Below are 16,229 nucleotides of genomic sequence, written 5' to 3'. Positions count from 1 at the left end.
TTGGTTGTGTGAGTGATATATTTAGCACGAGAAATTACATTAACTTTCTCTCGATCTTCTCTTTTTCTATTTCTTTCTCTCTAGCTCTCTCTCTCTCTCTCTTTCTCTCTTTATCTCTTTCTCTCTATCCCTCTCTTACGCACACTCCGCTTTAAATTATGTGGAGTGCGAGAGGCGATGGAAAGCTGGAATTTTTTTCGTAAAGAGCAAACAATTTAGAGTTAACAAATTGTTGCCCCCAAACACCTGCCAAGATGAAAATCGGCGAAGAGCATACAACTAAAATCATAGTCGTGTCACCTGTGCTAGGAAGAAAAGCGGATACAGTTAGGACGCTGGACAGTTGTGTCAGTCACTGTGAAAAATCCCATCTTCTTTACATGCGCACGCGCCTCGATTCTCCCTTGTCATGTGTGTGTGTGTACATGAAAGAGTTACGTACGTTTGTATGTTTGGATCTGGCCGAAAATTTCTCGTGCCGATGTAAATGAGACCAGAGTCATCACCCATTATTCCACGTGTACCGCGCCGTGTCGGTCGCTCACCGGAGTGCCGGAATTTTGTACCAAATCAATCTCACCTTACCAATATCAGACCGCATGCTCGGAATAATGGAAAGCGAAAGAGGGCAGCGAGAGCGCTCGACTCAAGAGAGGGAAAATAGTTCGTACGAACGGTTGCTGTTGAGTGATGAGTGTCAGAACCCTGGAGCGGTGGTTGTCGATATTCACGCCCGCTGGTTGGAGCACACGCACGAAAAACATGCGGACGGCTATCCGATGGACAGGGATTTTACGTTTTCCAATCAACTTCTCTTGAAGAAGCCAATATGTAAACGTACCTTAATAAAACATGTGCGTTGAAGTTGAAAGACATTAACATGCGCTGGGAAAGCATGTTTTGGTCAATTTTCGCGCTTTGCTTTTTTTTTTAATTTGGGGTACAGATGCCACTATGACATCGCGTGTTACACAGCACATTCGGCGCTTATTGCGTGGCGGGCCGACAACCAATCTTACATTACGAACCAACGCTACTGACCCCTGATCTATCCGTTTTGGTTTGTTATTTATGTTGGCATATAAAAATAAAACGGGACGAAAAAACGCCCCTAACGCTGCTAATGGAGTCCCAAATACAACCATGCGGTACGGTAGGCACGGTAAAAGTTTTAGGATGAGATCACATTAACAGTAGGCCGGAAATGCAAAAAAGACTCAAAGGGGGGGCGGCCCATACGGATGGGATGTTACCCATTTTTCATCACATTTTTCGATTGCTGACGCTTACAGAGACGCGCCGGTTCGTTTTATGAGGTTAGGGTTGAAAAGGTTCGACCGATTTTTGTTTTGTATGTTCACTGTTTAGAGTGCCTCCGCGCACGGGACGTGTTTGCTTGCCAGGCTTACTTACCGATCTAGAATTGCTGGAACGATAAAGACCACCGTCCTATTGAAATATTTCCAGTTGCATTACTCCTTCATACCCAACTCCGGCAACGCTTTATCTTTTCCTCAAGAAACATAGCACGTTTCAAGGTCCGTCGGTAGATTAATTTGCAACGTTGGTTTAGCATGAACAATTCCAACCGGTGAAAATAGACTCAACTCAATGACTCAAGTCTATGAATCCTTTCAAGCAGCAGCAATTCCATTGCACAGCTGAGCTAAGCCCCCACTCCCTGTGCTACAAGAAAAGTTTTTCAAACCGATCTGGTTTGTACTGCGCTATCGAGGAATTGCGCACAGTAATATGAGGAACAATTCACCGGTCTACCAACGAACACCTTTGCCCTTTAACACAACATCCCTGATTCGGGAGTCGATATAAAGCTTTCCAGCAAACAGAGGGATGCAAAATATTGTATTTCAACACAAATTCAGGGAATTTGGCAACAGTAAATCATATGTTGAGTTCTAGAGCATCCGCCGAACTCCGATGCAACAGGGGTGGAACAGGATTTGTATGATTACATGAAGGAGAATTTAAATGAGGTTGGAATTGCAGTTTGTCTGTAGGAGGAGACAAGACTATTTTATCTAAGAATAGTTCGTTTAATTATCCAGTTCGAGATGAATGCTATATCGGTTTACGTGGTATTTGAAATTCAGCATCGGGCTGCAATGCGTACCAGCAACATTGTCGGTGGTGAGTGCCATGGGGGAAGCTGAACCGTGAATGCAAATTGGTTCTACGTAAGATCATGATGAATTCGACCGCAAGTGTTGGTCAACAAAAGGCAGGTTCCAATATTCCCAGAAAGTGTATAAACTGTATCAAATTTAGTGAAGAATTATTTTAAGAACTCGATCTAGATGGAGTCCTAAGAAATATCTTATTGGTTTATTCGGCAAAGGATTCAGCGAATCTGTTTAACAAAAACCTTGCGAATCAATAATGCCAATGTCCTCTATGTTAGTGTTATACCATACCCCGAAAGTTGCATATTGTATACCTAAACGAAATGGCTTGGAAACAGTTATCTATATGGATGATCAAATAGTGCAATGGTATATGTACCGGGCCGCTGTAAAGACCAGAAATTGTTCGACTCCCCTTTGGATACTGACTGATATGTTCCAATAATGGACGAAACTCTCTATAGCGTTGTTTTCCAAACGTTTTCAAACAGCTCTCACTTTATTGTTCTAATTGATGCTATTGCCCCTTATTTTGCGGTCTGGTTTATTAGCTCTAAGCAGTAAAAATGATGGATAGGGAAGGGGTTAGCCAAACTCCCAATCTTGGTATCAGTCACGAATCTATAACGGTGGTAAAACTGAACCTGAACCCATACTGGTCGTGAAACTGATTGTGAACTCATATTGGTTCTCGAACCTATACCCTTCCTTAAACTGATATTTATACCGGAGTTTAGCTCTATTTGTATAGTGATTTCATTCTTTTTGCCCACTGCTCAGCAGCTCTTGGTGTACGTTAAGGGGGGGAATCACTTTGGGAATCACTGCTGTATAACAATTCCTGTCTTACACAAAGATCTACATCAATCTGACACTTACCTCGTTTGTGAAGTCCCCGATCGTCTGCTGCTGATGACTGTAGTCTTCCAGGGGCGCTGATCAAAATTAGTGTGATCAGCAGTAACCACGACGATGACGACGGCCGCCGAGAAATGTTCCTCTGTCCGGTTGTTGACGCGCACCGACTAAGCGGCAGGTACCGGTGAAACCACAAATCTTCAAGCGACATTTTTCCGCGACACTCTCTGGGTGTGTTGCTTCCCGTGTCAGACGATGGAACGATCACCGAACCCCACACTTCTACTCACGTCCTACAGCACGTATAGTTCGCACGTTGAACCACAGCACCCCGTTGGGGTCGAACAACTGTCACTGTTTACAGGTGTGTATGCGCACACTAGACTCAACGGATGTGTGCGGGGGTTAGGATCCGGAGTGCAATTTACCACGACACTTTTGAATGCAAACGAAACTGTACATACATTCACACGTACACACACACGTACATATAGGTCAGAACGGCTTTCACTCAAGTGTGGAGATTAACTGTTTGTTTTATGTTCCTTTTTTCACTCTCTCTCTCACACTCTGTCTCTTTCTATATGTCTAGGTACTGGTTGGTTGCTGAGAATGTTTGCTTGGTGTATATATTTAGGCTCTGTCGCCCTCTCGTGGTTGTCTATCGCGCTGTCGAATAGTGAGCTGAATGAGTGGAGTTTTGATTGCGACCTAGTGTGAAAGAGTGACTATCTTGAACATACATACACACACACTCACTCACGCACAAACCACCGAACTTCGCGTCGCTCCTTGATCGTATTTTGTGTGCGTCGCGTGTGCTAGTATCGATCGGCAATGCGATCGATCGTTCTAGGCACTACCTGCCACCGCACTGCGCACACTTGCTAGCCGCTTGTCCGGCTGCTGCAATCCTCATCGCGCACACGACACCGGACGCGATCGAATACACGGATCCGCGCACCGCATGGACACTAACTGCGATCGCTTGGACGCGCACACGGACCAACAGCTCCTACGCATTGGCACGAAGCAGTATATGCGTTGGAAGCGGTCGCCATCGGTTTTACAACCGTTTGATGAGGTTAGTTCGGGTTGCGATTATTGCATTGCAAGCGTCACACTTGCTCACCGCTCATTGTTCCGAAGCAGCTACCGATCGCACTTTATAAACACACAAACCTAAACGTATGGCACATTAAGAGCCTTAGTAGGTAGACGGTACACTAAACAGCAACAGTACTGAATCTCGCACTACTGGGTACCGGATTGACAGGTAGTCGATAAATCAACTGTCACTTTTTTCACTCTCTCTCTCTCTCTCTATCTTTCTCTCTCTCTCTTTTTCTCTCCCTCTGCCTCTCACTGTCTCTCTTTATCTTTTACACACACTCAATCTCTCTCACTCTTCTTAGTATCGTCGTTATAATATCTTTGAACTGGACTGTTTGAAAACACGACCCAATGTGAAAAATGCTCACCGTCACCACGATGAGGAATGGTATTACAAGAGGGATTGATGGTAGGAGTATACGTTTACTTCAAAGATTTTTGCAACACGAAAATAGGTGAGTCATTTGATAAACCTATACTGGTTGCTTTTTGTTAGGATTATTGCTTTTCTGCTTGTAGTTTTGTTGCGGTACGATTTGAGGCGCTTCTCCTCCTTCCGCGATGTTACCCTTGGCCTCGGTGTAACACGCTGCCTCCGATATTTCCACTAGATGTATGTCTAGGTATGTTTGTATTTATATATATAAATATATATATATATATATATATTTTAAGCGCCCATTTTTTAGCCACTGTGTTGTGCTAGTGCCTGATTTCCTGAAATAATTATTTGCTTTACGAGCGTCTTGTTATTTGCTTTATTTTCCCTTGTGTAATTAAGATTTTGCTTTTGTTTGTTGTTTTTTTATTTGTTGTTTGCTTTTGGTTCGCTAAATTATTTTAGCTCTTCATGCCATTTATCTGTTTGATTTGTTAGATTAGGTGTATACGATTATTAGCATGTCATTTATTTTCTAGTAAATTTTATTTGCTTTTCCGTTATCAGTTTTGTCAGTTTGGTGCTGCCGGGGCCTGTCACACGACTCTGTAGATATTAATAATGCTCATCAAATTGAAACGTTACGGTTTAATGTTTTATAATGGTGTTTTTCGGTTATGCTTGTTGGTTTTTGCAGGTTTGTTGCTTTTTGTTAGTTTGATTCTATTTTCCATTTGTCTTAATTTGCAATCGAATGACGATGTACGCATTTGGCGAGGGTGTAACCGGTGTCTTCTTTTCTGACTGCTTAACACACATAGCGTTCACTCACCTGCAAGGATTCATGAAAGAAAGAAAGAAAGGTTATTTAAGTCGCTACTTCTGGATCTATTATTCAGTTCTACTTAGCCTTAGTAAAACTAAGCCATAACTGTTTAATAACTTATACATTATTAGTTAGATTTATTGAACAGGGGCAGTTCGTTGACTTGCTCTCAAATTTTTGGTAAAATAAAAGTGTAAACGTTTACGGCTTCAATAGTGAGATTGTGACATATTCAACATCGATTCTATATTAATAATGATTTCTTAGCACCTGGTGCTCCTTCAGATGTCGTACAGGTGGGTCTGAGGCATCCGTGTTGTCCATATCATAATAAACGACCCTTTTTGGCTAATCATTACTTCATTACTCTACATCTTCCAGACCAAGGCTAGAATAAAGGTTCTCACTTACAGTAGCATCAATCAGTACATCTTTATAGTACACTGTTGATGTAACGCGAAGCGCTCCTAAAAGAGTGATATCAGTTATTACCCGATAAAACCCTATCTCACGCTAACGATTATGCTCTTGCTTTATACTGTCTGCAAGTGTGTTCCCCAGTCACTCACCCAGAACGGTAATGCTCGTGAGTGCTCATGCTGTTTGGTGGTAAACAATGAAAACATAGCGTGGAGGGAGAGGGGGTGGGTGGGAGATAGGTTGTTTTATTGTTTGTGCCTATTACTAATGGCGCCCACCAGCAACACTCAGGACACTGCTGGTCCGTGACTCACAGTGTAGTAAGCCGTTACACCAGAAACTCTCAGTACCGCGTCTACTGAAAAATGGATCTATTAAGATCATTGGATGGATGGATAATTGATCTATTAAGTCTTACAGGGTTTCCCACGATTTATTGGTTGGTTCCCATCAATTTTTGGTGGGTTCCCATATTTTTTTTGTGCGTTCCCACGATTTTTTGGTCGTTCCCTAGAATTTTTTGGTCCAATTGTATTGATATCCAATCGGAAAATACCAATAAATTATGGGAACGAACCAAAAATCTATGGGATACGACCAAAAAATCGTGGGAACGCACCAAAAAATCATGGGAACTGACCAATAAATCGTGGGAAACCCTGTAATGATCTCCATACGGACTTGTCTTCAACATTTCGGTTCCTAATCTGAAATATATTGAATCTTTAAGTTTGTGTTTGACATAAAAGAGAGCCCCATGAAGATGTGACAGATAAATCATTCTCATTAGGTGCAAACCTTTAGCTCTACTCTGGAACATGATTCTGATAGCAAGAAACGAAGAGAGAAATTAGACTGGCCTATTCTCTTTCTCTCTTTCTCTTTTTTCGCTCTTGTTCTTTCTCGCTCTCTGATATTTTTTCATCTCTCTTTTTAATACTGTATTTTTCAGAAAATTTTGATGAGGAATAATGTACACAAAGAGCAGTGGAGAGATACAAGCTGCTGAGAAACATCAGCAACGCCAGATTTGGTGGCGTTATCATTTTAAGATACATTTTCTCTCCAGGTAATACACCCTTGAATGTCTGCGTGTCTTTTTTGTTATGTTTTACAACGAGGAGAAACACCTCAAATGTCTGCGTCAAATGTGTGTGTTTTCTTCCTATAGTACATCAAACAAATCGTATTGCACGATAGATCCTGCGCTCAGAACGCCTCGTGCTTAGACCTTACAGCTTAAAATGACATCAGAAAGGTTGTTCGAAAGTCTGCACTAGCCCCCCCACACACGCTTGTACACATTCACAAACACATATATGCTCCTCTATGGGGTTTTGGTAAAAGGCTACAGTGCATAGCAGATGCTGTGCCTTCTGCAGCACCGCCCACGCGGATACTTACGCCCGGGTGACTCGTTTAGGAGTTGCTGCCACGCCGTGCCCGTTTGAGATGCGTTTTTGCGTTGATAGATAGAGGTGGTTGAGTTTGCTTGAATTGTCCAGGTGCAGGCGCAACAACGGAACGAGTGAGGCGGCGTACAACGGTACAAAACATAACAGCAAACATTCAGGAGACCGGGGGGAACATGCACTTGTAGATGACCGGAACCACGAGCAGTTTTTTTTACAGCTAGAGCCTGCCCATCCCGTCTGAGCGAATGGGACGAACGGGTATTGTGGGTACGGCCGGGATTTTGGGCGGAGGCACACCTGCAGTTACCGGGTGCGCCGCTTCACTCTACCAATTTTATTCTTCGTTTTTAATGGCATTTGCTGGCTCTCTGACCTGGCCAGCCCCGAGAGGTTTGCACGTTCTTGCGAGTCTGCTCGCTTTTGCAGGCTCGGCAAGTGATTAGATGGACAAAGCTAACACAAAAAAACACCCACGCTTGCACGCACGCACGCACACACACTGCACCCTTTGCTGCGCTGGCAACCACCGGGCTGTAGACACACACACTGGATCTACCGAACCTCTGGTGCGCCCTGTGCTTTCGACTGTGCAAAATTCGCTGCGCTTCGATCCGGACCCACGTTACCGAGTGCACGGGGCGCTCAGTTGGTGGTTTTCATTTATTTTCATCAGAAGCGAACGTAGCCCCGCACACATACAGAGGTGTCCTGCCTGTAGTCTCTCGCTCTCCGAACGTGCTCGAATGACAGAACGCGGACGGGCGTGCGAGTGTATGACGTGAGCGCTCATCAGTGTGCAAAGGTGATCCACATGTGGCACACGTATACACACACACACACACACACACACACACACACCAAGCAGGAGCCGATGGAGCGCGTTTTGGAGCGAAATTTTCTCTAGCAGCCCGTTAATGAGAGATGTAGTCGCGATGTAGTACATCAGGCGGCCCAATACAGCCCTAAAGGGAGGAGGCGCTTATCACGACACGCTGTAGTCTGCAGATCGTATACGGTGAACAATCTTCTCTCACTCTCGCGTTACTCCTCTCAATCATATTAGATGGCACGCACTAACGTACGAGGAAAAAAGTATGTTACGAGAGAGCGAGAGTGTAAGATTCTGCTGCGATGAGAGCCCGTCTTCGATGAGCCGTAAGGAGACGAGGAGGAACGATTTTTTTTTTTATTCCTGTTGTTAATCCCAATGAGTGCGACGGAAATTGGGAAATGGTGGGCGATAGGGGTTGAAGAGGGTGAAAGAGGGTGAGCTACTAAACACTGTTCCGGAGCGTCATCGTTTGAACGTGTCGTGTGCTGTGTACGACCGGTGGGAAATTCGTGCTATATTACATAACATGCGAAATAATCGCACCCTCCTCCCTGCCAGTCCACAGTTCACCAGACACCTGCCACAAACCATCCCCGCAGCCATACCTTGCTACTGCTTCATACGTGCCCTTCCTCGCGCATCAATAACGCTTTATTAACGCATTGTTTCTTCGGCATTATGTCCGGACCAACTGGCAAGGAGACGATGTTATCCTACGAAATGGACATTATACACGTCTAAAGTACATGATAAATCTTGAATAATGTGGAGGTAGCACGCAGTACGCGAGAGTGTATAAAGGAGTGAGTGAAATAGAGAGAGAGAGAGAGAGAGAAAGAGAGGAAAGGTCTAAATGATAGATGACACGCAAAGCGCGGATTTCCCTTCGCCAACGAAACTAGCTTACACGGGGTTTATACGTTTCGGAAGCTGGGTACAGGTGTGCGCTGCGTCCGAGAACGAGACGCGACTACGCCGGTGTCGACCGTGCGTGAACGGGAGCGAACTAATCTTGAATACTTGAAAAACACACAAAAACAAGATCGTTATAAAAAAAGGACAAAACAAAACAAACTAACCATGTGTACCAATCAATTCCACTGCTTTCACGGTACCCTCCGCACCCGCCCTTGTAAGACCTCGTTCATGCAGCGGATTGCGCACCAACACTTGGGCGACATCCTCCCGGCCCGGCCCGTTTACTTTGGAAGCTTTACTACTTTAATTATAAATTAGACGCACGCAGATAGTGTGGTAATGACAAGTCTTTAGCCAGTTATGACCAGAATTGAACTGCGCTCTCGTGTGTGTGTGTGTGTGTGTGTGTGTGTGTGTGTGTGTGTGTGTGTGTGTGTGTGTGTGTGTGTGTGTGTGTGTGTGTGTGTGTGTGTGTGTGTGTGTGTGTGTGTGTGTGTGTGTGTGTGTGTGTGTGTGTGTGTGTGTGTGTGTGTGTGTGTGTGTGTGTGTGTGTTTGTGTGCGGTTTTTTTTTTTGTATGTTTCCGTATTATCCAGCGGTTGGGCATCACGACCTGCACGCGGATGGTAGATTTTAGCTGAAATTGGAAAATAATTTCTTTTCTTTCCGTTTTTCCTACGGCAACAATGGTTGTGCTCCAAAATGGATGGCCAGTGAGAGTGAGGGCTCAGGCACTCAGCCCACCTTCCGATAGCGCAAATCTGTTGACACACATATGTACTCAGCCAGCTAGGCGGTCCCCTCCACCCAATCGGTAAATTTAAGCATCAATTTTACAACCTTGCGCACGAGTCAACGACGTTGCAAACGTTGATTGAATTTGAACAATTCGGTTGCAATGGCGGAACGGTGGCAAAACTGTTCTTGATGTGTCTTTCCCCCGAACCGCGTCCTCGCTTTTATTACGACCTTTTATGCGCGGTTACGGGTGCTGAACCATCCCTCCGGTGTAATAACGCCCTGGTGCTCTGTCCCCCATTACCCATTTATAGTACCGTGAAAGAAAGGGGGGTTAGAAATGATAGGAAAGGGAGATGTAGAAGGGACGAGGAGCCACTATTAAAAATTAAGCCAATTGTTGCGGTTGTGCTAATTTTTCCTCGCCCTCTCGTTTGCCTGTTGCACGCAAATTGGTTTATATTGGAACAGACCTTCACCCACCGTGGAAAACCCTTTTTTATTGCAGCATGCTTCGTTTGCTTGCTCTTGAAGCTGCATATTTTTACCAATTACTCCTCTATCTAACCTCCCTGCTTACTACTCCGACGTGTCAGTATATTTGCGTCCGTGCTGATGGTCGCACAAAATTCGATTCAGGATGTGTAAAAAACGTTTTTTTTTTGTTTTTGTTTCTGTTACCATATGAGTTTTAGCTATGTCACGTATTTTCAACGATCTCCGCCACTGTCTGTTGTCATCGTGCAAATCCCAATAAACTGAAACCCATCAATCATAGGGAGTGAGAGGGAGTAGATGTGGATGGGCCACGGGAAGTGCAACATCCGATGGAAACGATTGGGTTCGAGAGGACGATAAAATCTCCGAACCCGGTGGCTATCGTCGATGTCGTTGTTATTGAAGGTTATGAATTCTCATATTGACGTAAGGTAGGCGACCCTCGTTTTGTCCCCGATTTTATGATTTTTGTTTTTTGTTTCAGCAAATAATTTCTGGTCCATTATAAGCTTGTTGCTTGTTTTACGAGAAGGGTGCATTATTATATGTATATACTTGATTCAAACGATTGCTAATTTTATCGGTAATTTCATTGATATGTTAAGTTTTTCCTAAAAAAAAACTAAAACAAGAAGCAGCTTTTATTTTATTCTTGCCATGTTCATAGGCAAGTTGATTAAATTACAAGTGCAGTTGAATGAACTTGAGATTTAATTGAACTAATTTAATTTCTAAAGTTCGATCTACAGTAAAACATTAAATTAACTATACAGAGTTTTCCACGTCTATTTTCAATGTGAACAAAATTTTGTACTGCTTACTAGCTGTCATTTATTGTATTATCATCACAATAAAATTTCAGTTATTTCACATAATTTTTAACAACTGTCAATTTCATTTCTTTCTCATGATTTTCAACAACTGTCAAATAATGTATCACAATAAGTTTTAAATTCCTTTATATTATTTTAATCAAGTCACAAGCTGGACAGAGTTTGAAAGTTGAAATTGAGTTTGTGATATGTTGAAAATCATGAGGAAGAATTGAAAATTGATATTGATGCAAAGGCAATATGTGACAGCTGTTTAAAACATATTGCCTACGGTGAATAACGTTGTCCACATTTTAAGCTGACTTGGTAAACCCTATATAGCAGCGGTCGACAAAATATTACAGTGTTTCTCTAGCCAGTTCAACACTGTAAGCTTCATTTCCAATCCGTAAAATCCCTATTCAACATTGTCAAATGATTGTCGAGCGCATACCGACCAGCCATTGGTAAATCATTCGAGTTTCTATTTTTATTGTTGAAATATATTTTACGGGATTGATTTGTTCGCTTCCGAAGTTGAGGTGGCTAGGGAAACCCTGTAAACAACTTAATCATTTAAAATCCCCACACGAGCCACCGTTACAAACCTTGTACAGCTCACTTTCAAATGGCTCCGTAACATGTATTGTATTGAAAAATTGTAACATGTATGCAATTGAACGCCATATACACCGATATTATGGCAGCATTCGACCAACATACTCTTGGCAAAACTTGATAATATGGGAAACTGAAGGATAGCTCCTAAACTGGCAAAAGTTATATTTGATTGGCAAAATCTCTTCTATTTGGCGTAAGTAGGACGTTTACGCAGGGGACATGCCGACCTATACAGGGTTTCGAGACTATTTTCAGAACCACGCAGCCGTATGAGGGGACGGTCCACATGAGGGTTGAATCCATGACGGGCATGTTGTAAAGTCGTACGAATTGACGACTTGCAATGGGACCGCCCATTTTATAAGCTACGGTATGCTCCAGGGCAGTAATCTGGGCCCACTACTCATCAACCTATTTATTAAAGATCTGGCCTATGTACTACCTGCAGATAAATTCTTTATACTTCCAGATCATGTGAATCTATTTGTGACAGTATGCAATGAATCAGCAATGAATGAACTACACCAGCACCTGAACCACGTCTACCACTGAACCACTTTACAATTTCTGAACATGTACAACATTTTGCCTTACAGCTTTTTTCCAACCCTTTTGGCTGCTTCATCATAAATCTTGAAGTAGAGGGTTTTTTACTTAATTTCGCAAGGGTAGTAACGTTGAACGCAACTGCAGTATTTGACAGGACAAACGTATCATTTGTTGTCTGGATGTCAGCACGCTTAAGACAACCTTCGCACTAGATTTCGCAAGCGCGGTACACAATTCAATACAGATATTCACTACACATCAGCCTAATCATTACAGCTATGACATGAATGGATCTTGTATTGAGCATACTAATTGTTTAGGATTGAAATGTGCCAAAATATAGGCAATATGTTGTACACTGGAGTTAAGCCATAAAACAACAGCAGCGTCATCTTGAGGCGACAAAAGAACTACTCCACATTTTACAGCAGCCTACGTAATAATCATGTGAATCGTGGGGTCGAAGGGTGGTGTATTTACTAATAACTAGGAAACATTTGTATGTTAAAGGAACGAGGGGAAGTTAACTAAGCCATCGTACTAACCCAAAATTGTAAACATCGCTAACGAAACACAGCACTTTGTAATAAGATCCCAATAAATACAACCAGAATGCGGTTAACAGCACAGATTTCAGAGCCTGAATTGATTAATCTACATCTTCAAATCATCTAGCTGGCATATCTTGTACAGAGTTCTTGGCGGGTAGCTCTTACTTGACACTTTTCAGCGCTCTAAGGTATATTTGGTATCGTGCTGATAATTGCTCCCTTAGAAACTCGAATCGCGCGTTTAAAGTTATCTAGAGTAGATCGCAATACTACACACTAATCTTGTAAAGCAGTGGTCTCCAACATAGGGTCCGTGGCGATAACAGACGTGCTCCGCAAAAGAATTTATTTTATATACATATCGTGCATTTTTGTCGCCAGCAATAAGATTAAATTACAACAGGCATGTCTTGAATAAGATTAAGAAATATTTTTGATCAAAAACTTTGCACGTCTAAAAACTGTATGCCCTCAATGGATGTATGTCGCAGCAAATGTATTTTCATTTTAAATTCACTTTATTTTAGATTGATACAAGGTTTTCCATGTCAGGTTCGAATGTAAACTAGTGTTGGGAATTTCGTTAAAAAAAGGAACGGAACGGAACTAGTTCATTTTTAAAAAAGAACGGAACGTGAACCTGGGGTGCAAAAGAACCGACCCAGAGCCTAGAAGCCAAACTGTCTTCCGGGCGGGGGGGGGGGGTCGACACCAAATCTAGATAGGTTCAACCTATGCACAGTAAGCTGTACCAGCTGTGCTAATATAAATCATGCATTTATTATCTAGCTTTTTTTCAACTTTTTAGATGCGACGACCATTTTCGGTCAAAGCCTTCCTGTACCACTAATAGGCTTGGCTATCAGTTACTTATTAAATGCCATAGCAGGATAATCATCCCATCGTATGGGGGCCGATGTTATTGAGTGCTACGAGTTGACGATTGTATCACGAGATTGACTAATTATTTGAATTTCAATTACTATTTAAAACAAATAGTTTTTTCACACAAACCGTTTACAAGATCACGGCACTCAAACGGTTGTCGAATGGAATAGAATGCTTCAATCAAATCGAATGGCCAAATATTGGAATCATGCCGAGTTCCAAGATCATGTGGACATCGTGGCATAAAAAACTCGCATATTATAATACATCTTTTCCAACCCGTTCTGCCATATCAGTACAGATTTAAATTTTATAATAGTTATTTGTCTAGTTAAGACAAGCTAAAATATACCAAAAAGTAGAATAGATGTTACAAATTGCACCATAATACCAAATGCAACACCATTTTTGGTTTCGCTTATCACGATTTTTATGAACGATACGCGACGCAGTGCGATTAATATTCCTGTGAGCATGGGAGAGTGCACAGGCAACACATACTGTATGCGAGAAAGAGTCTCTTGCATGCAGCAAGCAACAGTCGGACAAAGCCGGTTTTTTCAAAGAACGGAACGCACGAACGATAGCACCTTGCTAACAATATTGAAGCGGCAAAGACCGGAACGGAACGGAGTGAACGGAAAGAACGAATTGAACGGAATGAACGGAAAGAACGGAATGAACGGAACGGAATGGAATGAACGGAACGGAACGGAATGAACTGAAAGAACGGAATGAACGGAACGGAATGGAATGAACGGAACGGAACGGAATGAACGGAAAGAACGGAATGAACGGAACGGAACGATTTTGTATAAAGGATCGGAACGGAACGGCCTACATAAAGAACGGAACTTTTTTACTAGGTTCGGACCGGCACGGCCAACACTAATGTAAACATTCACCGCGTGCAAAATGTTATTCCACATCGATTTGGTATTTCATTTCCATCATAATAATTATTAATTTCTTCAGCACGATTTTCAAAACTTCAACGGGCTGTTGCTATCATTTTTCACCGGGGTTTGATGTTGGATCTCATCACCTGTTGACGGGGGAAGTGTTGAAAATCATGGTGAAGAAATTGTGGTGAAAAACCATATTTACATTCGACAGTGACTAAGAAAACACTGTAATTTAGATATATAGGACGTACCCAAAAAACTACGGGAACCAACCAATAAATTGTGGGAAACCCTGTAATATAGGTAATTCCAAGTCAGTTTCGAATTTGTACATCATTGTTCACCGCCTAAAAGATGTTTTTCAACAGCTATCACATATTACATTTCACATCACATATTGGCATCACAATTAAATTTCACTCATGATTTTCAACGCATCATAAAAACCTGTCAAACTCCAGCGTACAACGTGTTGAAAATCATGCGGAAGAGCTAAACCTGTTATGATATACAGATAGTCCCCGAGTTGCACGGTGTCTCTTAGGCACGCATTCGGAGATACGCGTTCTTTTATTACCAATTGAACGCAATGTATCAGCTCAATCAAATTTAAGCAAATTTCACTGATTTGATTAATCAACTGTCAATTGGAAAAAAAATTTGTGATCAAGTATAAAAAGATATTCAAAAAAAATAAAAAAGTTGTAATATTGGGTAAATCATATACCCATATCTTGGGTAACCAAAATCATATAAAATGACATAGCTTGTTCAGGTTAAACCTACCAATGCAAGCAAATTTTGTTTGAATAGCAATATTTCAACAGAAAACCACGAAATTCAACATACACGGAAACTCAATATACGCAGTTTCTTCTAGATCCGTATTAATAGCGTATGTCAAGGAGAGCCTTTAGTTACAACACGTGACATCTATTAATGCTGTTAACATTGGAAAAGGACTCGGAAAACCCAGCATTCAACAGCTGCAACTGACGCAGGCCGTGTTTGACACCTCTGAAGCATTAGAAAAATATATTGTATAATTTCATTGAATATTAGCAAATGCATTAGGAAATGCACTCATGTTGGTTTTTCTTTTGTTCCTCTCTATCTCTCTCTATCTCACACACACACACACTTTCTCTCTCTCTTTCTCTCTCTTTCTCTTTCTCTATCTCTTTATCTCTCTCTTTCTCTGTCTCTATCTCTCTTTCTTATTATCTCTCTCTCTCTCTCTCTCTCTCTCTCTCTCTCTCTCTCTCTCTCTCTCTTTCTGCATTGATAATTGTATATGTACGAGCTTTTCGTGGAAGAAGCTTTCTAAGAACAACGTTTTTAGAACAAGACAAGCTTTGTTATGTTTTAAGCTTTCATTGCTAAGACTACCCAAGTAACAGTTGTTTTAAAATTTTAACCGTGATCTGCTCGAATAGTGCTCAAAATCTCAAAAATGAGGATTTGTGTGTGGTGAACCGTGTTGAAAGCACCAAATTTCGTGTAAGCGTGTGTATGACCATCTTCTATCACAGCAGTTTGCAACTGGTGCCAAAATTACTCCCAAGGGGGGACTTTTTTGGGAGAGACTAGACATTCTTACATGCACACTACATGGGGGAAAAAGCTGCAAAAAGGATGAAAAATACTGTTTTGTTGACTATACGACTAATGATAAGGATTGAAAACATTATTACCCACATGACAATGAAGAAAGCAACAAAAAAGCCATATCACAGTCGATTTTAATTTGCTTGTTCTAAAGCTCC

General features: G+C 42.0%; 1 protein-coding gene across 11 annotated transcripts in view; it reads right to left on the bottom strand.

The window, feature by feature from the left end:
- LOC120906639 (disintegrin and metalloproteinase domain-containing protein 11) overlaps positions 1-7,861 on the bottom strand; it is a 105,870-nt gene extending 98,009 nt beyond the window's left edge. For 5 of the 11 annotated variants that reach the window (XM_040318457.1, XM_040318454.1, XM_040318461.1 and 2 more), the window contains exons 1-2: positions 7,142-7,861; positions 3,021-5,323 (exon numbers count right to left, since the gene is read on the bottom strand). In XM_040318457.1, the coding sequence (XP_040174391.1) occupies positions 3,021-3,210 (190 nt within the window). In that variant the 5' untranslated portion in view covers positions 3,211-5,323; positions 7,142-7,861. The remainder of the gene's footprint in view (positions 1-3,020; positions 5,324-7,141) is intronic. The other 6 variants (XM_040318467.1, XM_040318463.1, XM_040318465.1 and 3 more) reach the window with 3 other exon arrangements.
- Between the last annotated feature and the right edge of the window lie 8,368 nt (positions 7,862-16,229).

This window comes from Anopheles arabiensis, chromosome X, assembly GCF_016920715.1.
Source record: "Anopheles arabiensis isolate DONGOLA chromosome X, AaraD3, whole genome shotgun sequence".
NCBI lineage: Eukaryota > Metazoa > Arthropoda > Insecta > Diptera > Culicidae > Anopheles > Anopheles arabiensis.
Note: the sequence above shows the minus strand (reverse complement) of the source record. Positions and strands in the feature narration are given on the sequence as shown.